General features: G+C 40.4%; 1 protein-coding gene across 1 annotated transcript; it reads right to left on the bottom strand.

The window, feature by feature from the left end:
- Nucleotides 1–21,481: 21,481 nt before the first annotated feature.
- On the bottom strand, nucleotides 21,482–22,966 carry LOC122021558 (thiamine thiazole synthase 2, chloroplastic-like). The gene is made up of 2 exons (XM_042579677.1): nucleotides 22,021–22,966; nucleotides 21,482–21,829 (listed from the first exon to the last, which is right to left on the bottom strand). The coding sequence occupies exons 1-2, from the start codon at nucleotides 22,906–22,908 to the stop codon at nucleotides 21,665–21,667; spliced, it is 1,053 nt and encodes a 350-aa protein (XP_042435611.1). The 5' UTR covers nucleotides 22,909–22,966; the 3' UTR covers nucleotides 21,482–21,664.
- Nucleotides 22,967–26,823: the final 3,857 nt, after the last annotated feature.

Below are 26,823 nucleotides of genomic sequence, written 5' to 3'. Positions count from 1 at the left end.
GCGTGTTAGCCGACAAACGGTTCTGTTCTGTTTGGCTCCGCTGGTTTAGTGTAGCAACGTGGTAGCTGGCAAGCGGTTGGACTTTGTTTGGCTCCGTTTGTTCGCTCATGAGTAGTGTGATGCAGCGTGGTAGCCGACAGAGATTCCTCCCCGTCATCGTGTACCTGGAGATGAGAGCATTGCGCTCCCCCATTTATGATTTGGGGCAGGAGTATGTGTGTACTCCGACAGCATCCCGTCCACTCGGTCACTCATTAGGAGCAGTGATGGCAGAGTGCACGGTTGTCACAGCCCTACCCACTCGGTCTCACCATTATGTGTGAGATGACTGACTGGCGTCAGGGGTGACCATGACATTGGCATCATATGTATGATGCATTTATTGTTTGTGTTTGCTGCATTTACTTGCTACATTTATATGGATGCATATGATTGACATGCATACAGGATTTATGACACTCTCGGTCTGACGACCTTGTTATACTTATACCTTGGTCCTGGTTAGTACAATTTTTCTCCTGCTTGTTTCAGTTGCATTTATCCTTCTTGTATCAGGAGACTGTACGCATGATTAGTGTTGGTTGTTATTTTCTTTATTATGCATATCAGTTGATATCCGCTGAGTGTTGGACTCACACCCTCCTCCGTTGTTATTTTCAGGTTGATGCTGTCCGGAGAGTTCCAGTCGCTAGTCCCCTGCAGTCCACGAGGACGTCGTGTTGAATTTTTAGTCTTTCTTGTTTAGACTATGTTTAGACTTGTTTTTGTCTTTTGATACTTTGGACTTGTATTAGTTTACCTTATGGACAATGCCGATGAGTTTTATTGGATTTGTTTTACTACACGCCTGCCTAGACGGCAGAAGAGGTAAGTTGATTTTATCGTCGAATTTGAGCTTTATGAGTGTAGTGGAGTAGGACATCGATTTTGTGCTTTATGGGTGTAGTTGAGTAGAGTTGTTTTTGAGTCATACTATCACTGTTACAGTTTGTTAAATTATTAACTACGTGGGTGATTGTTTATATTATTGTTATTGTTCCGGCCGTGTTGGCCGAGGTATATGTGGCCCAGAGGGCGATGTAGAAAGTTTCAGATTGTCCGCCGTACAGGGAAGATGTTGCCGAAATTTCTTCGGACAAGGACTCCTCCGGGGCATGACAGAGGGGGGAGGGAGAGGAGAAGAAAAATTGGGTTAAGGTTTTCCAAAAACCTTACAAACCAATTAATGATCTCATGTGTATAATCTTCTCTCAACCATATCAATATATAGCTCTTATTAATGAGTTGGATTAGAAAGTCCAAATTCAATCAATTATCCCTTAACAAAAAATTTGTCCATTAATCTCTTGGTTTAGTTCACAACTAAACCAAGTTGGTTCATGACTCATGATTAAACCAAATATGGTCCAACTCTTTCATAAGAGATGTGGCTCATTTGCGCTTCCATTGCGACAAATATTTCCATATTTGTCTTATGTATGGTCCAACCAAATATTTATCTCTTGATCTAAGAATCTTATTTTTTAACTTGTGTTACGTCTTTTAGAAACTCATTAGTACGTGTGACCCAATAGGTGTAGGAGATCAGTGGCCGCCTAGAAGGGGGTTGAATGGGCGACACCCCTAAATCGATAGCTACACTTGTTAGTTTGCGCAGCGAAATAATACAAAACAAGCAAACTAAAGACAATAAGGAAAGTACAAACCATTAACACGTTCATTTACATGGTTCGGAGATAACTTACTCATACTCCACGACTGTTTGTAAGGTGGACGATCCCTTAATCCGTCGGTGAATTAGTCCTTGAAAACTCTGGCTAGCTCAAACCTCATTGTGGGTGGAGAAACCTCACCATAACATTCACCAAGAACACTTGGATACAAAGGAAACCTTAAGCACTTAGTGACTACTAATTAGATTTTAACCAAGTCCAATTTCGTCACCTTAGCCGACCATCCCAAGTTCCTTTTTATAGAGCTTAAAAGAAAATAGCCCTGCTATTTTACCGTTACTAGTCGACTAGTCCTTGTATTAGTCGACTGGTGCCAGCCCAATGACTCTCTACTAGTCAACTGGTGTCTGATGTGCGTAAATTATATATACTTTTAATTATGTTTTGACACACATCTACTTGTATTTTATTAGTATAATCTATGTTTATTGTACCTTATTTCATTATAATGTCATATTTTCATTATATTCTATTCAGAAATGTGCTCTTTGCTTGTTTTGATTGATAGGACACAATTTAGAGCAAAAATAGAGCTTAAATGAAGTCTAGAGCTTCCAGAATGTCTGGGACGTATGGAACTCACATGGACATGTGAAAACTAAGTATTTTCATGTTCTGGCCGTGTGGAAGCCATGTGGGGGTCATGTGGAATCCACACGGCCATGTGAAGGTCATATGGAATTTTCAGCACTGTAGACTAAAACTAAAACATTCATAACTATGTGATCGGTTGGAGTTATGGGTTGTTCTTTATATCAAAATGTAGATAACTTCAAGATCTACAACTTTTATGAGACTTCAACCAGAGAAACCCCCATCTCGATTGTATAAAAGACGTTGCAATGAGACATAGCCATGTAGAGCCATGCCAAGGGCAATGCAAGGGGTGTGTGAGATCCACATGGCCGTGCAATACTTCCAGAGAGTAAGCAATGGTTGGACATGTAAGTCACATGACCGTGCAACATTTTCAGAGGTCAAAAAGTGTCAGGCCGTGTGAGCCACACGGTCGTGTAGCCCATCCATAACTAAAGCGGAACATGGTCGTGTGAGCCACACTACCGTGTCACCTTGGCCAAGAGAAAGAAGAAGGAGGTCGTGTAGAGGCCACACGGTTGTGTCATGAGTCGTGTGGTGCCCTTGCCCTGCTCTATAAAAGGGGTTTTTCTCCCCTTTTCACGGATCTTGGGCTTGGGGCTCTTCCTCATTGCTTGGGGAAGGGTTCTCCCCTTTGGGGAGTCCTTAGATCTTCCATCTTTAGCGATCCATCCTCCTCCAGAGTAAGGGAGCGCCTCCGAGGACGCCACGCATCAAGGATAAGCTTTCTCTTCTCTATATCTTCATGTATTGAGTTCTAGCTTGCTTTACTTATCCTCTTTGGTTGTAAATTCCCTTGCAATGGAGTAGATCTATAGATCTAGGATGTAGGAAGTAGTTGTGATATGCTGTGATGTATGAACTATGTATTTGGACATTTTCTTATGCAATGAAGTGTTTATATCATCATCTATGTGTTGGTTAGTCCTAAGAAAATTATACCGGTTCCACTGTACAAAATATTTTTTTACAAGTGTCGAACCTTTCCTTAAATAAACTATTGTGTTCTTTAGAAGTTAAATTAGGAATCACAGACGGAACTTAACATCATCGATTCCAAATTTAACTTATCTGTTCTTAATGGTTTAGATTTGAATCGCAAGCGGAACTTAACACTATTGATTTAAATCTACCTAACTTATTAATTCCATAAATATTAATTTCCAAAATTGGCTTCCAGGACTGCATGGCGAGGCACATGGCCTTCTTGGATATGGGAGCAACCACCACCTCCTAGGCAAAGCCTTTTAAGGAAAGCTAATATTTATTTCCTTAAATAACTCTAAGTTAACCAAAAAGAACAATCGAATCACAAATTCGAAAAAGAAGAAAACACAAACTCGAAAAAACTATTTCGAAAACTCTAGAATCATATGCCTCTTGTGTTTGGTATTTCCATAAATAACTATACAAAGAAAACTAGTATGATGCGGGAAACAATTACTAGTTATACCTTTCTTTGTAAGCAAAAATAACCTCTTGATCTTCTACCATATTCCTCTTCTAACCTCGGACGTTGTGTGGGCAACGATCTTCCGAGATGAGAACCACCAAGCACCTTCTTCTTCTTTGCAAGGTTCAGCCACTACAAGACTCCAAGAGAGGATGAGGTTCGGCCACCACCACCAAGCTCCAAGGGATGCAAGAACGAATCCTCCTTTCTCTCCTTTTCTCCAAGCTAGATCCGGCCACCAAAAAGACTCCAAGAGAACAAGATGGTTCGACTGCAAGAAGGAGAAGAGAGAAGAGGAAGAGGCCAGCCACCACATCAAGGAAGAGAGGGAGGAGAAGAATAATAGAGTTGTTCCAATTGAAGGCACCTCTACCTCCTCTTTTATATTCCTTGGTCTTGGCAAATAAGGAAATTTAATTAAAAACTTCCTTTATTCTTTTGCCATGAAAAAGAAAAATTAATTTATTAAAAATCAATTTCCTTATTTCAATAATATTGGTCGGTCACTTATTTCCCCAAAACAAGTAGAGTTTTAATTAAACAAGAATTAAAAATCCCTAATTTATTTTCATAAATTTATAAAATTTCTCCAATAATTTTATCCCTTCATGATTGGTTAGTAAAAGGAAATTTTATAAATTAAAATCTTTCTTTTAAACATGTGGATAATTTTCAAAAAGGAAAGTTATCTCTAAAAATTAAAATCTCCCTTGAATCTACAAATAAGGAAAGATATCAAATCTTTTCTTAATATTTTGTAGAAATTAATAAAAGAGAATATTTAATTTTTAAACTTTCTTTTAATTCATGAACATGGTTAAAAAGGAAAGTTTTCTCAAAATTAAAATTTCATTTCAATCTACAAATAAGGAAAGATTTCAAATCTTTTCTTAATCTTTTGTAGAAAGCTATAAAAGGAAAGATTTTAAATTTTAAACTCTCTTTTAAAACCATGATATCCACATAAGAAATAATTTTAATTAAAAATAAATTCCCTTTTAATATGGTCGGCCAATCAGGCTTGGGCTCCAAGCTATGGCCGACCAATTAACTTGGCTCAACCTTTGGGTCTTGGCCGACCCTAGCTTGGGTTCCAAGCTAGCTTGGCCGACCACCAAAAGTGGGTAAGAAGGTGGGTATATGGTGGGTATAAATCTCTATATACAAGAGGCTACGATAGGGACCGAGAGGAGGAATTGGTTTTGGTCTCCCGATGAAATTAAGCTTCCTGTATTCGCCCCGAACACACAACCTAATTCCATCAATAATAATTCATTCCACTAAAGAACTATTATTGAACTACCGCACCAATCCCAAATTACTTTTTTGGGCTTCTTCTTATTATGAGTGTGTTAGTCTCCCTGTGTTTAAGATGTCGAATGTCCACTAATTAAGTGAGTTACTGACAACTCATTTAATTAATATCTTAGTCCAAGAGTAGTACCACTCAATCTTATCATCATGTCGAACTAAATCCACCTGCAGGGTTTAACATGACAATCCTTATGAGCTCCTCTTGGGGACATTATCAACCTAGATCACTAGGACACAGTTTCCTTCTATAATCAACAACACACACTATAAGTGATATCATTTCCCAACTTATCGGGCTTATTGATTTATCGAACTAAATCTCACCCATTGATAAATTAAAGAAATAAATATCAAATATATGTGCTTGTTATTATATTAGGATTAAGAGCACACACTTCCATAATAACTGAGGTCTTTGTTCCTTTATAAAGTCAGTATAAAAGAAACGACCCTAAATGGTCCTGCTCAATACACTCTAAGTGTACTAGTGTAATTATATAGTTAAGATAAACTAATACCTAATTACACTACGACCTTCCAATGGTTTGTTCCTTTTCATCTTGGTCGTGAGCTACTGATTTTAATTTATAAAGAACCGATAACACAATCTTCTGTGTGTGACACCACACACTATGTTATCTACAATATAAATTAATTGAACATCTACATTTGGTATATATAAATGTAGACACTTGACCAATGTGATTCTTATAAATGTTTATACAAAAGCTAGGCTTTTAGTATACACTCCAACAATCTCCCACTTATACTAAAAGACTATGCTGCCATACATCTGATTCCCATCCATTTAACATGCCCATCAAAAGCTCTTGCCTTAAGGGCCTTAGTGAAAAGATCTATAGGTCATCATTTGATGCAATCTAGGCGGCAACAACTTCTCCTCGTTTATACGATTTCTCGTATTGGGTGGTACTTACGTTTTTTTGTGTTTACTTGCCTTATAGACTCATGATTTCTTCGAGTTTGCTACTGCACCACCATTATTACAATAAATTGTAATAATCTTTGGACAAACTAGACATCATATCTAAGTCCATCTTGAGGTTACTGAGTCATTTAGCTTCTATGACTGCCTCAGAGACTGCCACTTACTTAGCTTCTATGGTTGAGTCCGAAAAAGTACTTTTGCTTATCATTCTTCCATAGTTATGACTTTTCCTCCTAAAGTAAACACAAAAACCCCGAGGTTGACTTACTACTGCCCCTCTCTGATTAGAAGTCAAAATCCTTGTTATCCACAGGGATCAAATCATCTGCCTTGTAAGCTAGCATATAATCTCTTGTGCCTTTAAGGTACTTCAATATATGCTTTACCGCAGACCAATATCCTTGTCCAGGGTTACTTTGATGTCTGTTAACCATGCCCACGGCAAAACAGATATCCAGTCTTGTACACAGCATTGCATACATTAGGGTTCCCACAGCCGAAGCATAATGATCTACCTTCATTGTCCTTTATCTCCTTTGATGTCTTCGAAGACATCTCTTTAGATAAAGATACTCCATGCCTAAAAGGTAAGAAACCTTTCTTGGAGTTCTGCATGCTAAACGAGCAAGGATTTTATGGAGCTCGGGATAAGCACAACATTCTTTTCTTGCGATCCCTTATGTCTTTGATCCCAGGAATGTGTGCACATTCTCCTATGTTCTTCATATTGAATTGTTTGGACAACCATACCCTTACTTCTGACAACACTTTGATATTGTTTCCAATTACCAAAAATGTTATCTACGTATAATACAAGAAATACCTGTAGGACCGTTGGGCCGGCTAGAAGGGGGGGTTGAATAGCCCTGCAAAAATCAAAACGCAAACACCCTTCTCAAACTCTTAAACTAACACTTGTAAAATAAGAGAAATAAATAAAAGCATAAAAGTAAAAGGCACACCGAGATTTACTTGGTTACAACCGGGAAGGTTGTTAATCCAAGAAAGCGTAGCACTAGTATCTCCTTCAGGCGGAGAAGCCTTTTACAGCAATGAAGCGCACAATAGAAGCTTAAAACAGAAAAGCGTACAAGTGTAGAAAGAATGCTTGAGTTCTCAGTTGATTGATAGCTTCTGGACCAAGGCTATATTTATAGTCTTGGTCGGGGCGCCTGGAAGGGTTCCCCCAACGTCCAGAACGTGAAAGACGCGTTCTGGTCAAACTTCACGTTCCGGGCGCCCCGGGCTGCTCCGGGCGCCCCGGACAGTTCCGGGCGCCCCGGAGCAAAAAGTCAACTCTGGTTGACTTTTGCGTCCGGGACCTCTGCTCCGTTTTAGTCCCGCCTCGGCCCGGGTCTTCCGCTCCGGATCCGCTTACTTGGGTGATCTCTGCCATCCGGAAAAGGGCTCACCCGAACCCAACTTCCGGTCTTCTCAAGCGGGCTTCCCTCCGGCTTCTCGTCCCTCGGAATTGCCGCGTGTTTCCTTCTCGTCCGCCAGCGTACTCATCCGCAGTCTTCGTCCCTCGGTCGTCGACCTTCTCCCTAGCTGCGTCTCTTGCTCCCCGAGCAATCTTCCGCTCCGGCTTTCGTCCCTCGGAACCACCGCGCGCTTCCTTCTCGTCCGCCGGTGTACTCTTCCGCAGCACCTCGTCCCTTCTCTTGCCGTCCTTCTCGCTAGCTGCGTCTTCCGCTCGACTACCTGTGTTCCTAAGCTCCTGCACACTTAGACACAAGGTTAGAAACAACGCAGGACCTAACTTAACTTGTTGATCACACCAAAACAACCTTGGGGTTCCAACAATACCACCACACTTCCATCACACTACTTGTATACACAAGACTCATCTAGACACTGAATAAATCCATAGGTCTGAATTACTTCATTAGACCAGATGTCCAAGACCTTGAAGCTATGCTTCAGTCCATAGACTGATTGAGCTTGCACACAAGATGTTCTTTGCCTTTTGCAATAAACCTTACTGGTTGCTTTATATGGATGCTTCCTTCAAGACTTCCATTAAGGAAAACTGTCTTGTCATCCATTTGCCAAATCTCATAATCCATATGAGCAGCAATAGATAAAAGAATCCGGATAGACTAAAACATGACTACCGATAAAAGGTTTCCCTTTTCAACAAGTCTTGCTTTGGAAGTTTCCACCTTCCTATCTATCCCTCTTTTCCTATTGTAGACCTATTTACACCAAATAGCTTTTACACCATTTGGTGGTTCTATAAGCTCCCAGATTTTATTAGAATACATATATTCTAATTCTGTATTCATTGCTCTTTACAAAGATGTTGTATCTTTATCTTGGAGCGCTTCGTCATATGTCTGGGAATCAGGTTCATGTTCACCAGGGATCAGGTCCAAAAACTCTCCCAAAACATGAATCTCTTAGGTTGCCTAACAACCCTCCCACTATGACGAGGCACTTTCTGTAATTGTGTATCATTTGTGATACGTGTTGCAGTTTCTTGTGATATTTCATCTTGTACAGTTGGTACTAGATTAGACATGTCCTTTATTATTTCCTTAAGAACAAATTTACTTATGGGCTCATGGTTTATTACATAGTACTTTTCTAAAAATCAGTCATTGATGCTAACAATGACCTTCTGTTTTTTAAGACTATAAACCTACTTTCATTTCTCTAGGATAACCTACAAACAAGTGAATTCCTATCCAACTTATCATTGTCTCTCTTCAGCATATGTGCTGGACTACCCGAATCCGAATATGCTTCAAAATAGGCTTACGTCTATTCAGCAATTCTATATGAGTAGAGAGTTCTGACTTTGGAAGGTACTATGTTCACTTCCGTTTCCAGAGTATATCCTTGAAATGAATTTGGTAATTTTCTGAATAACTCATCATCAATTTACTCATTTCCTTAAGAGTCTTATACCTTCTACTACACCATTCTGTTGGGGTGTACCAGGTGTAGTTAGTTGGGATTAAATCTCGACTTCTGATAAGTGACTCCTAAACTTATCCTAAGAGGTACTTGCCACTACGATCTCACCGTAGTGCCTTGATACTTTTACTTTTGACGTTTTACTGCATCAGCCTTGTACTCTTTGAACTAATCAAAGTACTTAGACTTACAGCACATCAAGTAAATGTATCCTTATCTTAAATAATCATCTACGAAATATTCAAAACAACCTCTAGTCTGGATAGTCAAAGGTCTACACAAATCAGAATGAACCAATTCCAATATATTTTTGGCTCCATACCCCTTTGACCTTAAAAGCTTCTTGGTTATTTTTCCTTCCAAATAAGATTCGCAGGTTGGAAAGATTTCCACTACCAATGAACCCAAGAGTTCATTGGTTATAACCTAGCCTTAGACACCAAAAATATGATTGGTTCATTTCCGAAGGTTGCTATCTCTTAAAGTTAGAAGATGTGTTATAATTTCCATTTATTGCATCATGGGAGTTATTGGATTATAAATTGTCTACCAACATACCAGAACAACATACTTCCCTCTTTATCTTGATTACAACTTTGTTATTAAAAGAGGTAGAATATCAAGTTCTTTGAATAGTTTAGAAACTGAAAACTAGTTCTTTCTAAACTTGATATGTAAAGACAATTTCTCAAAAATCCATATTTTATTCCTATCAGAGGATAAACATCTCCCACTGCAATAGCTAGTACTTTTACAGCAGTGCCCATGTGGACGGTGATTTATATAGTTGTCGGATTTTCTGGAACCCTTGCAATGAATTGCAGACATAATCAGTGGTTCCTGTATCTACACACCAGGTACCGGTAAATAATACCACTAAATATGTTTCAACAACTAATAAAATACACCGTTATTGTTCTCAGTTCTGAGAGGGCAGTCTACCTTAATGTCCAAGTTTTCCAATCATTACAATTGGGACAACTAAGTCTATTCTATAATATAACAACTAGGGGATTGACTAACATTTGAAAACCTAAGAATCACAAAATTATTTGGTCAAGATCAACATTTCAAAATCCCCATGAATTTTATATGCCACATTAGTATGGACGTATACAAATTCTAAAAAGAGATTTTATCCATTAATTTTATTATCTTGTCAACCTATGACAAATAAAATTAATAGTTGATCTGTCTTTGATCAAATATTTGGTCAAGACTCTAAATTTAAAATAATATTGATTCCTCTAACAATACTATTTAAATTTATCAACACCTCAAAACACCGTGAATTTTGCATGCCACGTTAGTGTGGACGTATACAAAATCATCATTTGTAAGAGGAGGGTTTTACCCATTAACTATCTTGTCAACCTAACTTTATGACAAATCAAATTATCTCAAACACCGTTAATTTTGTATGCCACGTTAGTGTGGATGTATACAAAATCAATCATTTGTAAGAGGGATTTTAACCCATTAATTTTATTATCTTGTCACCCTAGTTTTATGACAAATTAATAGTTGGTTTCCCTTTGGTCACACAAGTGATAGCAGTGACTCCATTGTGGAGGATATTATTAAATGTGTCTAAGTGTATACCATTACTTGATACTAAGTCCATTAAATAGAATTGTGTCCCTTCAGTTGGAGAAGATCACACACATCCTAAATAACTTCCTATAACCATCCATTAAGGAAGTTTGATCTAGTGATCCGCAAACAAACTCATCCGTTGTGGAGGGAGGCACTCAGAGCCAACACGCAAGCTTGTTGCATCACTTACAAACCAGTAATGGAGACCATGGAATTAATATACTAATCCCTCTCCCACTTAGTTATTTAAGGTGAGGAATTTTAACCTATGCTAGCATATAACACATGCATACACACACATCACAGTAAATAAAAGCAATAAACATGGAAATTAATTTTCCAACTATTATGGCATTTTCATCACTGTCCTCCGTGTGCTCCAACCCTAGCTGCTGCCGTCTTTAGCCATCGCCATCGGGTCAAGTTATCGCATCTATCTTGCTTCTTGTTCCGCTGCGCCTTTAGTCCTCCGATAGCACCACGCCTCGCAAGGATACAATCCGCGACAAATATAGAATTTTACATACATCGATCCTATATTCCATAAAGGAATGTACATATATTCTAGATCGAACAAAAAATGTAAAATCCTAATAACTAATACAGCTCCTGCTGTATTTAATTTTACAATCATGGACACAATTAAATGCCCTTGACATGTCCAAGGGTTCAATCACACACAATAAAATTATGTCATAATAGTTGGAGCCTGCAACCACAAAGTTAGCACATACTACTATTATCCTGCCTAAATTATGTATGACATGTGCATAATCTAATTTGAAAACCAAACACACAGAGGCAAACCCTAGCTCTGATACCAATTGTTGGATAGTCCTAAGAAAATCGTACCGGTTCCACTATACAAAAAATTTTTGTACAAGTGTCGAACCTTTCCTTAAATAAACTATTGTGTTCTTTAGAAGTTAAATTAGGAATCGCAGACGGAACTTAACATCATTGATTCCAAATTTAATTTATCTGTTCTTAATGGTTTAGATTTGAATCGCAAGTGGAACTTAACACTATTGATTTAAATCTACCTAAGTTATTAATTCCATAAATATTAATTTCCAAAATTGACTTCCAGGACTGCATGGCGAGGCACATGACCTTCTTGGATATGGGAGCAACCACCACCGCCTATGCAAAGCCTTTTAAGGAAAGCTAATATTTATTTCCTTAAATAACTCTAGGTTAACCAAAAAGAACAATCGAATCATAAATTCGAAAAAGAAGAAAACACAAACTCGAAAAAACTATTTTGAAAACTCTAGAATCATATGCCTCTTGTGTTTGGTATTTCCATAAATAACTATACAAAGAAAACTAGTATGATGCGGGAAACAATTACTAGTTATACCTTTCTTTGTAAGAAAAAATAACCTCTTGATCTTCTACCGTATTCCTCTTCTAACCTCGGACGTTGTGTGGGCAACGATCTTCCGAGATGAGAACCACCAAGCACCTTCTTCTTCTTTGCAAGGTTCGGCCACCACGAGACTCCAAGAGAGGATGAGGTTCGGCCACCACCACCACCAAGCTCCAAGGGATGCAAGAACGAAGCCTCCTTTCTCTCCTTTTCTCCAAGCTAGATCCGGCCACCAAAAAGACTCCAAGAGAACAAGATGGTTCGGCCACAAGAAGGAGAAGAGAGAAGAGGAAGAGGCCGACCACCACACCAAGGAAGAGAGGGAGGAAAAGAATAATAGAGTTGTTCCAATTGAAGGCACCTCTACCTCCTCTTTTATATTCCTTGGTCTTGGCAAATAAGGAAATTTAATTAAAAACTTCCTTAATTCTTTTGCCATGAAAAAGAAAAATTAATTTATTAAAAATCAATTTCCTTATTTCAATAATATTGGACGGTCACTTATTTCCCCAAAACAAGGAGAGTTTTAATTAAACAAGAATTAAAACTTCCTAATTTGTTTTCAGAAATTTATAAAATTTCTCCAATAATTTTATCCCTTCATGATTGGTTAGTAAAAGGAAATTTTATAAATTAAAATCTTTCTTTTAAACATGTGGATAATTTTCAAAAAGGAAAGTTATCTCTAAAAATTAAAATCTCCCTTCAATCTACAAATAAGGAAAGATATCAAATCTTTTCTTAATCTTGTGTAGAAATTAATAAAAGAGAATATTTAATTTTTAAACTTTCTTTTAATTCATGAACATGGTTAAAAAGGAAAATTTTCTCAAAATTAAAATTTCCTTTCAATCTACAAATAAGAAAAGATTTCAAATCTTTTCTTAATCTTTTGTAAAATGCTATAAAAGGAAAGATTTTAAATTTTAAACTCTCTTTTAAAACCATGATATCCACATAAGAAATAATTTTAATTAAAAATAAATTCCCTTTTAATATGGTCGGCCAATCAAACTTGGGCTCCAAGCTATGGCAGGCCAATTAACTTGGCTCAACCTTTGGGTCTTGGCCGACCCTAGCTTGGGTTCCAAGCTATCTTGGTCGGCCACCAAAAGTGGGTAAGAAGATGGGTATATGGTGGGTATAAATCTCTATATACAAGAGGCTACGATAGGGACCGAGAGGAGGAATTGGTTTTGGTCTCTCGATGAAATTAAGCTTCCCGTGTTCACCCTGAACACACAACTTAATTCCATCAATAATAATTCATTCCACTAAAGAACTATTATTGAACTACCGCACCAATCCCAAATTACATTTTTGGGCTCCTTCTTATTATGAGTGTGTTAGTCTCCCTGTGTTTAAGATGTCGAATGTCCACTAATTAAGTGAGTTACTGACAATTCATTTAATTAATATCTTAGTCCAAGAGTAGTACCACTCAACCTTATCATCATGTCGGACTAAATCCACCTGCAGGGTTTAACATGACAATCCTTATGAGCTCCTCTTGGGGACATTATCAACCTAGATCACTAGAACACAGTTTCCTTCTATAATCAACAACACACACTATAAGTGATATCATTTCCCAACTTATCGGGCTTATTGATTTATCGAACTAAATCTCACCCATTGATAAATTAAAGAAATAAATATCAAATATATGTGCTTGTTATTATATTAGGATTAAAAGCACACACTTCCATAATAACTGAGGTCTTTGTTCCTTTATAAAGTCAGTATAAAAGAAACGACCCCTAAATGGTCCTACTCAATACACCCTAAGTGTACTAGTGTAATTATATAGTTAAGATAAACTAATACCTAATTACACTATGATCTTCCAATGGTTTATTCCTTTCCATCTTGGTCGTGAGCTACTGATTTTAATTTATAAAGAACCGATAACACAATCTTCTGTGTGTGACACCACACACTATGTTATCTACAATATAAATTAATTGAACATCTACATTTGGTATATATAAATGTAGACACTTGACCAATGTGATTCTTATAAATGTTTATACAAAAGCTAGGCTTTTAGTATACACTCCAACACTATGTGTGTTGTGCCTTGTATGTGTTTGACAAAATGTGTGTGAGGTCAATCCATGTAGATGTAGGGTTTAGATCACCATGTAGAGAAAGTGTCTTGGATTGTAAAACCATAGGACCTTGTGACAGAAGGTATCCCTTAATTTTTATGGCATTTCCTTGAAACGGGGATCGATTCTTTATTAGGAAAACTAATTAGAGTTTAGAGGGTTCTCCCAAATTAATGTTAGGAAGTGATATGTGTAATCTAGGAACGTGGACCGAGGGCCCTGGTGACAGAGGGATAGTCCTATAATCGGACTTCCTAAATTACCTCTTTTACTTAATTGCATTAATCTACCGTTAGGAAGTGATTTGTGTAATCTAAGAACGTGAACCGAGGGCCCTTGTGACAGAAGGATAGCCCTATAACCGGACTTCCTAAATTACCTCTTTTACTTATTGATGTTAGAACTTGGATAGACTCTTCAGTGCAATCTTCGCGGGGTTGTATCAAACTTTAGTTAGAACTCCTACACGAGTGTAAGTATGGAGTTAGGGAGATGAACAATGCATAGGGACATTAACTAACATCATAACGAAACTCAAATCCTAGTATCTATTCCCCTTCATTCACTTATGCTTTTTTACTCTCTCTCTCCTCTCTTTTCTTTCTCACTAGCGTTTATGAACCATTTTAGATTGTCTAGATAATTCACTGTGCAAAGTTAACTAGTGCTTAATTAACAGTCCCCGTGGGATCAATAATCTTTGTATTATTGATGACGTAACCGTGCACTTATGGTTCGTAACAGTGTCATGTACCAGTCGACTGATCTTAGTCGTTTCGGGCACAGAAGCTTTCTGTGCTCTCCCCCAGTCGACTGATCCCAGTACTAGTCGACTGGTACAACCCTAAACCTAGGGTTCCCTTTCCCGAGTATATTTCTCTCGCACTCGGACCCTCATGACTCACTTGAGTCTTCTTCTTTGTAGCTTCGACTTCTTGCCTCAAGCTTACTTCCTTTGGCTCTCGTCCCTCGGATGCATCCTAGCCCACGGGTCGTCCCAATGCCATCCTTCACCTATGTCTCGAAGTGCGCTTCCCTCGGCTCTTGTCCTTGCCGCTTATCCACGGTCCCTCGAATGCTCCATCCTTCACCGAACCCAAAGCCATCAAGCTAAGTTATATGTGTATCCTGCAAACTTGCACACTCACATACGCATATCAAATAACAAGAGTAATCCTAACTTAGACCCTTTGCCCAAATACCAAAATACATGGTCGCACAGACCATTGGGATTGCTCCAACAATAGGTTCCCGGTTTATCTTAGTCATCCATAATTAATTACTTAATTATAAAATAATCATGAGTAGCACCTAGTAAGACATCATGATCCCCAATTATCCAAAAAATTATAGTTGATCTTATAATTAATTCTAAACCCTTCAGCAGCTACAGTGAGACATGCTTCATTCCTTTCACTTGTCTTATACCCACTTGGTTCAGGACATGGTCTATGTATCTTGTCCCCACTAGGCTGACTACGTCACACCTATCTCAAATAATACTTCCATGTTTCGCGGATTCAAATTACTCGTATATGTGTACAAGAGTCTCGCACTTTTAATATGTGATGCTTTGGCCAAAAACTTTGAGTAATAATTCTAACGAGTAGCCATAGGATATATGTCTCCTCACAAGGAGTGGTGAATCCTCTATGGGCTATCCAAACACCTTCGGACACTTCAACTTATACCCAATCATCCCGGGTCCACACCTCAATGAGATGCTTACTTAAGATGTCCAAGTATAAGTCTCCATGACCAAGATGACTTGTATACCTCAAGTCGAAGGAAACTGACATTCGTGCTGTAGTAAGAACTTCACAGACATATCTATATATATGTAGAGAACCATATGAAGTCTTACAGTGAGTCACTTCAATAAACTAGTTACCATAACCAGTATCCACGTTTAACTCTTGACACCCAATGTCTTCAGCTAATGAGAAAATAACTGCTTAACCGAACCAAGGTGTATAACCCGTGCCAGTCTTACAGAATTGATGATGTCCGAATGCATCAATTCGACAACTAGGAAAATTTCAAATATTCATAATTGCACATATAGAGATAATCACTAGTTACGATTCAATCACAAATTCTCTCATGTTATAAATTATATTACGGGCATTCAGTAAATGAGTTTAAGACAATCAAACATATAATATGCAGTCAAATAGTGAATCTATACTTATCAAATAAATAGAAAAAATCATAAGACAATTATCTTAGGATATGCCTCAAATTCTAATAGTCTTCGAGTCAAGTGGCACGGTTGTGTGGAATCACACGGTCGTGTTCTGCTAAGCCTCTGGTCGATCCACATGGCTAGTGTCTGCATCAACCCTAGAAAGTTGCATGACCGTGTGAGGTCACACGGTCGGATTCTGTTTCTCCTCTAGAAGGGCACATAGCCGTGTGGATTCACACGACTGTAGCCAACTTCTTCTCTGCTTCATTGCACGACCGTGTGGAATCACACGGCCAAGGTCTTCTCCTTCTCTGCTCGGTGGCACGATCATGTGAGATTCACATGGTCAAGCCCCCTTTTCTTTGTTTGCTCCCCGGGATCATCTTCAAGCGCCGTTTTCACTCCAAAAGTGGCTCATGTTAATAGAAAAACACACAAAGAGCATATCTCTGACAAAAAAGAGTAATTATGCTAAAAATATAATAAGAGGTGTAAAAATGTACATATCAATTGTAAACAAAATACGTGAATGTGCGTCAAAGTATGCATAAAAATGTATATAATCTACGCACATCAATTATTAGATTAAAACACTTTCCCACTATAAGGTAATAAAATGCATCAGACTGTTATGCAATGTGAGCATACTAATTTACCAGTCGTGCTCCATCTTAACAACATTAAGTATACTAAAAAATCACTAATCATCCATAATAAGGTAGCTAGGAACATAAAGTTAGTTTACTTGCAACATCGTAAGTCTCCGAGCCTATATTACATAATTCATTCAGCTCGACAATTAGAGGCTGTAAAAAAATATATTTATCTTCTTTTTCGGATTCATTGGAATTGTAAGAAGTACGGTAAGGAACATAAATTTATTTTTCATCCACATCCATGGCTATAAGTTATACGGTGTTAATAAAACTGACCAAGATGAATATTATTGTCCTAACTTACTAAATAGCTGAAATCCATCTATAAAAAGTTTAAGTCTCGTAATACGTTATTCCAATGCAAATGAGGGAAATATTATATCAAGATGTTTCTACGCAAGGAAGTCACAAGGATGATATATTATATCTCCTTCGTGCACATGCTCATGATGTCACCTCATATGACTTGCTGTTGCAGCAGATACATATAAGCGTTGAAATCTAGTAGTTAACGGAAATTATACATAACATTTAATGTAATTTTTTCTTCTTATTTCCTGGTATGTGATTGTTAGGGTCGATTGATGCTAGAAGGGGGTGAATAGCTCGTTGTGCTCCGTTGGCTTGCTTCGGTGTTGTTGATATGCAACGGAAAAAACTCGAAACAAGACTCAGAATGCTAACACATAGATTTACTTGATATCCACCTCAAGAAGAGGTGACTAATTCAAGGATTCACAAGCAACACACTCCGATCCACTAATAAAAACACTCCTTCTCGGTAACTACCGGAGGTGGAGAAACCTCGTACAAGACTTATACAACAAGATATACAAAAAGAACAAAATATAAGCTAATATAATCGCAAATCTTACAAGATTTACAATGAAGAAACCCTAGCTTGCTCTTCTTCTAGCTTGAATACACCTCTTGACTTGTTTTGAAGTGCAACAACACTCCTCTCTAAGCCTCCAAGATCTAGTATATATGTATCAGCTTGGTGGAGAAGAACGCGTGCAGATGGGGATAGAGCTAGCGAAGAAGTGACGAAGAAATCACTCGTCAACAGCTTTAACCTGCGTAACGGTCACATCCCAATTGATTGACCAATCGATTAGGGAGGCTTAAATCGATCGGCTGATCGATTCAGAGCGCCTCTGTGCTGTACTGGAAAAGGCCTGAATCGATCAACCGATCGATTCAGGCTTCCTCACGATTAAGTCCAGATGGGTCAAGGAAATCCAAATGAATCAAGGATGACCGAACATCTGGTGGAAGGAAATTCAAGTGGGTCATGAAGCACCGGACACTTGGCACAAGATGGTAAGTCCAAGGTTGACCGGACATTTAGCACGAGGAAAAGAGTCTAAGTGGATCAAATGATTGACAGGACACTTGGTGATGGAGTCCCAACAGGTCAAGGTTGATTGGATGTTGGGTTTGGGTGCCCTAGACTTGACTCGGGCGAGCTAGGGTTGGTCAATTTGATCAAGTGATCAAATTAGACCGAGTCCAATCGATCAGCTGATCGATTGAACACAGTGAGCTGATCGATTGGGCACAGTGCTGCGATAACAGCATCCCAATCGATCGGCTGATCAATTGGTGGTGCTCAATCGATCAGCTGATTGATGGGGAAGTATTTTATGCTCGCGACAATGGCTCCTAATTGATCAATTGATCGATTGGGCTACAGTTTGTCACAGCACTGTGCCCAATCGATCAGCTGATCGATTGGACTCGGTCCAATTTGATCACTTGATCAAATTGACCAACCCTAGCTCGCCCGAATCAAGTCTAGGGAATACACACCCAACATTCAGTCAACCTTGACCTATTGGAACTCCATCACCAAGTGTACGGTCAATCTTTTGACCCATTTGGACTTTTCTGCTCATGCCAAGTGTCCGGTCAACCTTGGCCCACTTGGACTTACTATCTTATGCCAAGTGTCCGGTCCTCTATGACCCACTTGGACTTCCTTCCACCAGATGTCTGGTCATCCTTGATCCATCTGGATTTCATTGTGCCAAGTATTCGGTCACTCTTTTGACCTACCTAGACTTTCCAACATCAGGTGTCTGGTCAACCTTGACCCACCTGGATTTCCACGTGCCTAGCTTCACTCAGCAGGTCTTTTTATCTGCCTAGCTTCACTCACTAGGGCTTTCACCTAGTTTCACATACTAGGATTTTCACCTAGCTTCACTCACTAGGATTTTCCATCTACCTGACTTCACTCACCAGGACTTTTACACTGCCTGGCTTCACTCACCAGGACTTTCACCTGTCTGGCTTCACTCACCAGGACTTTCACCTAACTTCACTCACTAGGATTTTCACCTGACTTCACTCACCAGGATTTTACCACTGTCCAACTTCACTCACCGGGACTTTCACCACCAAGTGTCCGGTCAACACTGACCCACTTGGATTTTCCTTTCTGCCAACCTTCTTGTTAGACTTGTCTTTGCCTAACCTCCAGTTAGGATTTTCCTAGTCAAGTATCCAATCAATCTTAACCTACTTGACTCTTCTTTTCATCAAACTGGTTAAATTTTGACTATAGGAGAATTGCACCAATAATCTCCTCAATCGGACGATTGCATCTGCAATCTCCACATATTGTCAAACATCGAAACCTAAACATCAAGACTCAAGCTTAAGTCAACTCAAGCTTAGTCAACCTGGTCAACCTAACCCAGGGAATATTGCACCAATGGTGATTGCCATGCTTATAATGAGGGTGAGTACAGATTTTGCATTCATTCAATTCACTTTATTCATTCTAAAATATCATGAAGTTATTTATGTAACAATCAATCTTCATTGCAGGCAAATCTAAACTCCTCACTAATTCTTTGTACTGTAGAAGTTATCAGTTATTATGTGATCAGCAATGAGCAACTCTGACATCAATTGGCAAATGCTATCGTAACGTCATTTTGAGAAATGATGTTCTATTTTGATGTTTAATAACCTTGCAGTAGCTGATAGTTGAGAATGACTAGATGGAATGTTTTCCCACACTTCTCTTTCACTAGCCAATATGTCATAGAGTTTGAACTTCAGGTGTTGGTATTTCATCTATATTGGAATGATCAACTGCATTTATCACATTGTGAACCATTGATTATAATGCATTCTTATTAGATGATGATTCCCCTAGAGCAGTTGTTTCAAATGAAAAAATAATTGAAGTTCTAAGTCGATAAGGATAATAAGGCTCTCTATGACAGTACCAGTTATAGTAATTTGAAACAAATTATTTTTTATATAGATGTACTTTCATAGTGACCTCATCATGGAAATCTTTATTTTTTACATTTGAAATGATTACATGGATAACGTAACTCGATAACATTCAAATATTATGAATGACTCTTTGAAAAGTTCACAAATTCTTCAACTTCAGTAAAATATTCATCTCAGATAAAACTATTTTCTAATCTATTATACATTCAATTTTACCAACATTATATTTTATCTTAATGAGAATAAATTAACTTTCCAATATTACCAACACAAGTACAAGACTCAACAATTATGCAATTAATACAAGAGAGAGGTACTTCAAACCTAATTCCATATAGAGAGAGTTACTATACAACTTAGCATATTATTAAACATGCATCCATCAATACAAGAGAGGTACTACAAACATAATTCCATCTATTAACTAACAACAAATGAACACATAAAGAGTAAGTATACAAGAAGTTGCTCTGCTCTACAAACTATGTTAAAATCCTCCATATAGTCTTTAGGATTTTCTCACATTACCATCTAGTTGTGCCTTGTGCCAAGGCTAACATCGCAGTCGGCTGAGTCCTTTCGGTCGGACAAGTCCTTCCGGTCGGACGAGGCCTCATCGCTAGGGCTTAGGCCACGACTAACAGAGGGCTCACGGCCATGGCAGATCTAGCCGGCTAAGCTTGTTCCAAGGATTAGTCCGCCACCGACAGAGGACTCGTGGCCTAGGCAAATCTAGCCCGCCAAACTCGCGGCTAGCTAAGTTCTCTGTCGTAAGCTCAAGGTATGGAAAGCTCGGGGCTGGAAGCTGACAATCAGCTAAGCTCACAGTCGACCAAGCTCACAATCGCGAGCTCTCATCACATTAAAAATGAGACGAGTGGGAAGGTAGAAGATCATACTGAGATACTGAGATCGAGGAGGAGAGACCGTTGGAGATGCTAGAGATCAGAGAGGACGCTGGATTGGAGAGGCCACGGACGCTAGAAATATCACCGAAATGGAAAAATAGGACAGATATACAAGTTCAAAGTTTAACTATAATTTTAATCTCAAATTAGCGTCGTAGGTTCATTCTATATTAGAGATGAATTTTAAATTCAATTTTTAATATACAGAGACGGATATATTTAAATACTGGAATACTAATTAGTTTCATATTAACTAATATTTTTTTATTAATTTAACGACGGCATTAAAGTTTCGTCTGAAGAAACTCCGCCGCCAATATCGAACAAATGAAGCGTCGGAAAGGAGAAAAGGTAGTCGCCTCTCTTCCTGTGTGCTCGTCCAGCGTTCGAAATGAACTACGACCGGAGAAGAAGACGATACACTTGCTAGTTGCTAGAAAAGACAGCACTTCCTTTCTTAACAAGGACAGACAAATTGAACAACCAAAGAGGCAATCGAGAGAGAGATAGAGAGAGTACATCCCAAACTCCTCATCCTGATCATCATCCACGTCGGAAACCAACTGCTTCTTTATTAATTCCGACCATGACGCTTTGTTCCTGCTGCGAAGTCCTATGCGTCCACGATCTCCCCGGCGTCGGACGACGCCAGCACCAGCTCCGGGCGCACCGACTCCTCCCCGATGCTGCCGTCGATGGCGTTGGGCCGCCCCAACGCCTTCAGAGCCAGGTGCGCCGCCTTCTGCCCCGAGATCAGCATAGCCCCGAAGGTTGGCCCCTGCACGCAACCCAACCAACAGACCGAATTCCATCGGCAAAAAATCAGACCTTTACTCTTTTAGCAGATCAAAATCAAATCTTTCCGCTAAAAAATTGAAGTTGAGCAGGAAGAAGACAGTAATTGGGAGCGACTGCTCTGTTTCTTCCACCAATAATTGCTTAGGATTGAGTAGGAAAAAATTTTGATACCATTCTCGGAGAGCCGTCGATCTCGGCGACTTCCATGCCGGTGACGATCATGCCAGGCACGACCTCCCTGGTGAGGCGCACGATAGCGTCCTCCGCGGTGTTCATGTCGAGGGCCTTCATCCCGGGGACCGACCCGATCATCCCGATATCCTTGAGCCGCTTCACGCCGGTGGCGCCGAAAGGGCCGTCGTGGCCGCAGGAGCTGACCACCACCCTGGCCTCCATCACGTTGGGATCCATGCACGACTGGGTGTCGTGGTTCATGGACACCAGCGCCCAGTTGGTGACGACGCCGGCGACGCGGCCGTCCTTGACGATGAGGTCCTCTGCCGCGACGGCGTTGAAGAGCTTGACGTTAGGGCGGGCGAGGAGGCGGCTCATGATGGTGGAGGTGAGGAGGGCAGCGTGGCGGACGACGACGTAGTTGTCGGCCTCGTCGTAGGGTACGCCGAGCTCGTCGAGGAAGAGGTGGGCGGGCTTGCGGATGACCATGGCGGAGAACAGCTGGCCGCCGAGCCACGCTCCGCCGCCAGGGGAGACCGACTGCTCCACGATGGCCACGCGGACGGAAGGGTCCTTGGAGAGCTCGAACGCACAGGAAAGCCCAGCGGAGCCTGCGCAGACGACGACCACGTCGGTATCGGCATACGTGATCATGTCCGTCATGTAACGGCGCGTCATCTCTCGGGAGACGACGGACTCCTTGATGGGCGCGAAGCGGAAGCCGTCAAGGTCGTACTTGGGGGTAGCGATGGCGGCGGTCACGGAGAGGGAGGAGCGGCCGGTGTGTGGGTAGGGTAGACGGAGGCCTCCCCAGGACGAGCGGTGGGAGAGGAGGCGCTTGGGGTTAGCGAGAAGGGAGGAGGTCGTCGCCATGAAGGCCGCCATTGGAGGAGCTCGGCGTTCGATTGGAGGCTTTGCACTTCACGAGAAACCTGAGGTGCAAATAAATAAATAGATGCTATTTTCTCATCAAAATATCTATAAGAATCTATCGTTAGATTTTTGCCATTTCTGTATTGAAAATTTTCTCTGTTTTTTTTTTTAAAATTATTTATTGGGAGAAGATATTTTGGGCGCGCAACGAACGAGTGAGTGGCTGCATGGTGGCCATGTTGCAGTCACTTGCGTCAGCAGGGAACAAAAAATAATGGAAGGGCTCCACTTGCCAAGTTGCCATGCCTAAACAAATAAATACGTTGAACAAGAGCTACCAGAGACAGCGGAAGTGCTCAATTTTCCATGCCTGAAGAAATGGGTGCAACAGAGCCTGATGACAACGATACAAGTGGAATCATTTTGGAGTTTTTGCCTACCATAATTTATCAAACGGGTCGAATCTGTACGTTAAAAATGAATTATAATGTATACATATAATTAATATATAAATATGATATTATTAAAATATTTTTGATAATAATTTACAAAATGTATTTTAACTTGTCAAATTTTAGTCATTTAATATTATCCTTTATCCTTTATCTTATATCCTTTATCCTTTATCTTTTATGGAAGAAGGTATATAAATTTATAAGTTGATCAAAAGGTGTATTATATTTTGATATTTATCAAATAGTATTTAATTTTCTATTTTCCCCTTCTACCCCTCAATTATTTGTCTATCCTTTTTCCTCTTTTTTATGCATATAATTTTTTTTTCTCTTCCCTTTCTACAATGCATGCATCCTCTCTTCTCTTTCCTCTCTATTTAGGAGATATATGTTGGTGCAACCTTAGGTCAAGGTTGACCTGGGTGACCCGACTCGAGTTGATCTGACTCGAGGTATATTTTGATGTTTGACAAGAATGGAGAAGTTATATTTTGATGTTTGACAAGAATAGAAACTTGGGGGATTGTGGGTGCAACCTTTGGTCAAGGTTGACCCGACTTGAGTTGACCTGATTACGGAAAAGTCCAAATATGGAGACTTGGCACGGAAAAGTCCAAGTATGGAGACTTGGCACGGAAAAGTCCAAGCAGGGAGCTGGGCACGGGGAAAAGTCCAAGTATGGAAGCTTGGCATGGGAGGTCGGAGAGGGCTCGGTAACTCGTTCTCTGGACTGGATAGAGTCGGAGAGGGCTCGGTAGCTCGTTCTCCGGACTAGGTCAGAGAGGGCTCGGTAGCTCGTTCTCTGGACTGGATGGAGTCGGAGAGGGCTCGATAGCTCGTTCTCCGGACTAGGTCAGAGAAGGCTCGGTAGCTCGTTCTCTGGACCGGACGAAGTTGGAGAGGGTTCGGTAGCTCGTTCTCTGGACTAGGTCAGAGAGGGCTCGGTAGCTCGTTCTCTGGACCAGACGTGGAAGTCGGAGAGGGCTCGGTAGCTCGTTCTCCGGATTAGGTCAGAGAGGGCTCGGTAGCTCGTTCTCTAGATCAGGAAGGCTTTAGGGTTTAAGGCTGGGAAATTAGATCGGTATGCTGACCGATCCAGTGATACTATGGGTATCTAGATCGGTCTGCTGACCGATCCAGTGATACACTGATTCTCACTATGGGTCATCTGATCGGTCTGGTGACCGATCAGTAACCAAATAGATTGGGAGAAAGAATAGGAGGGATCGGTCGGTGGACCGATCCACCTATGGCATGATCGGTTCACAGACCGATCAGGGCTCTGCAACCAACTCTCTGTGAGAGTTGGGATCGGTCCCCTGACCGATCATATCCGTCCTGCATCGATCAGGGTGGAGCCTGATCGGTCCAGATCTAGCCGTTGAGTCACAACGGCTAGATTTCTGTGTCTGTGTCTTCTTCTTCGCAGGTTCATATAAATCAAGGGGTGGAGGGCCTCTAGATGTGAGGTGACTTCTTCTTGCTCCTGCGATCTGAGCTTTGTTGAGCTCTCCACTGCTGAAGCTTCGTGTGAGCTTCCCTCGGCTGGACTCCAACTGATCAGTTGTTGCTGTTGTTGGCATCCGTGAAGTGGTTTCTTCATCACCAGTCGACGAGAAGGCAAGCAAACTAGTGTTTTTACATTCATATTGTTCTTGGCTTCTTGCTTTATCTTTGTACTCCGATCTTGCTGTTGCAAGAGAGATTGTGGCGAGGTTTCTCCACCCAGAAGGAGTTTTTATTAGCCGATTTTCCGGGGTCTCATCCACCGACGGATTGATAGGATTCGTCCACCTTACGGACACGCCGAGGAGTAGAAGTATCATCTCCGAACCTCGTTATATCGTCGCGTTTGAGGTTTGATATTCTCCTGTTTCGTTTCTATCTTTTATTTCCGCTGCGCTAACTAAAATTGTAGAAAGAAACGTGAATTTAGGGTCGGCTATTCACACCCCCCCTCTCTAGCCGCGTCCGAAGGTCCTAACAAGTGGTATCAGAGCAAGGTCGCTCTTCGTCGGATTAACACCCGGGGGAGCACGAGCTAGAGAATGGATCAACTTGGAGAAGACGTCACGATTCCACCCTTCTACGATCGCGACGACTTCGTGTATTGGAAGGTAAGAATAAAGTATTTTCTTATGACTAACCTAGTAAATTGGAATTGTATACAAGTAGGTTTTATTCCTCCAGTGGATAAAGAAGGAGAACCTCTCGAGAAGAAGAAGTGGACGAAGGAACAAATCCACCAATCCATAATCAACGACGAGGTAACGAAAATCTTTGAATTTTCATTACCTAATGATATCTTGTGTAAGATAGGTGGATACAACAATGCCAAGGAATTGTGGAACAACTTGGCTAAGTTCCATGAGGAGAGCTCCAATTCAAGTCATGAAGAGGAGTCAAGTGAGCCAAGTAACTCACATCATGGAGGTATGGAATTAGAAGTTGAGGGCTACTCAACATCTAAGGAAGAAGAGGAGGAGAGTTCTTCTTCAAGACTGGAGCAAGAAGAAGAAGCCTCTACCTCCAGAAGGGATGAAGGAGAGAGCTTATATCCATCCTCAACCCTAGGTAACTCAAGCAACTTAATTTCAAGTAAATTACATATAATGTGCTTTGAGTGTAGGGAATATGGGCATTACAAAAGTAAATGTCCAAAGAGGATTAGGAAGACTCCACCGGCACCAAAAGTCAAGGAAGCCGGAGTCCCGATACGCAAGGGCAAGGAGCACGTGGTGTGCTTCCAATGCAAGCAAAGGGGACATTATAGGAGTCAATGTCCAAGGGGGAGGCAACCTCACAAGGACAAGAGACCAAGCACATCTATGGGGGGAGCTAAGGCAAACCCTAAGGTATCCTTTAAGGCACATTCTTGTAATTCTAATAAGACACATGCTAGTAGTTCTATTGCAATTGTCAATAATGATAAGCATGATAACCATAGAAACCGATACATGTGCTTAGGTGCCAAACATGTTAGCCTAGATAAGGACAATGCTAGAAATGCCAACCCTAGAGTTAACTCATCTAAGGTTAAGGAAAACCTAGATAGGAATCCCAAAACAACTAGACATATGCCTAGGAATACCTCAAAGAAAAATGGAAAATTAAAGCTTGAGGTATTAAAGAAGGAAAATCAAGTCTTGAGGTCAAAACTTGACACTTTAGAAAAGGCTCTTAAGAATTTGGAGAAGTCAACTCTAGGGTCTAAGGGTCAAAAATCAAAGCCCAAGGACATGAGAGGTTTGGGTCACAAACCTAAGTCTCAAGTGGTCAAGCCCGCTTACCATAATGTTCCATTCGATTATGGAACAAGACCTAGGGCTAAGAAGACCATCACCAAGGTCACAAGGGGAGTCACCCCTAGAGTTGATCTTGATGAGTCCCAAATGACCAAGGCTTTAAAGCCTAGGAGGGTCATTAGGAGGGTTGCTAGGGAAGTCATCCCTAGTGAATATTTAGTGAACCC

This window comes from Zingiber officinale, chromosome 9A, assembly GCF_018446385.1.
Source record: "Zingiber officinale cultivar Zhangliang chromosome 9A, Zo_v1.1, whole genome shotgun sequence".
Lineage (NCBI taxonomy): Eukaryota > Viridiplantae > Streptophyta > Magnoliopsida > Zingiberales > Zingiberaceae > Zingiber > Zingiber officinale.
This window is presented reverse-complemented; position numbering and strand designations above follow the sequence as displayed.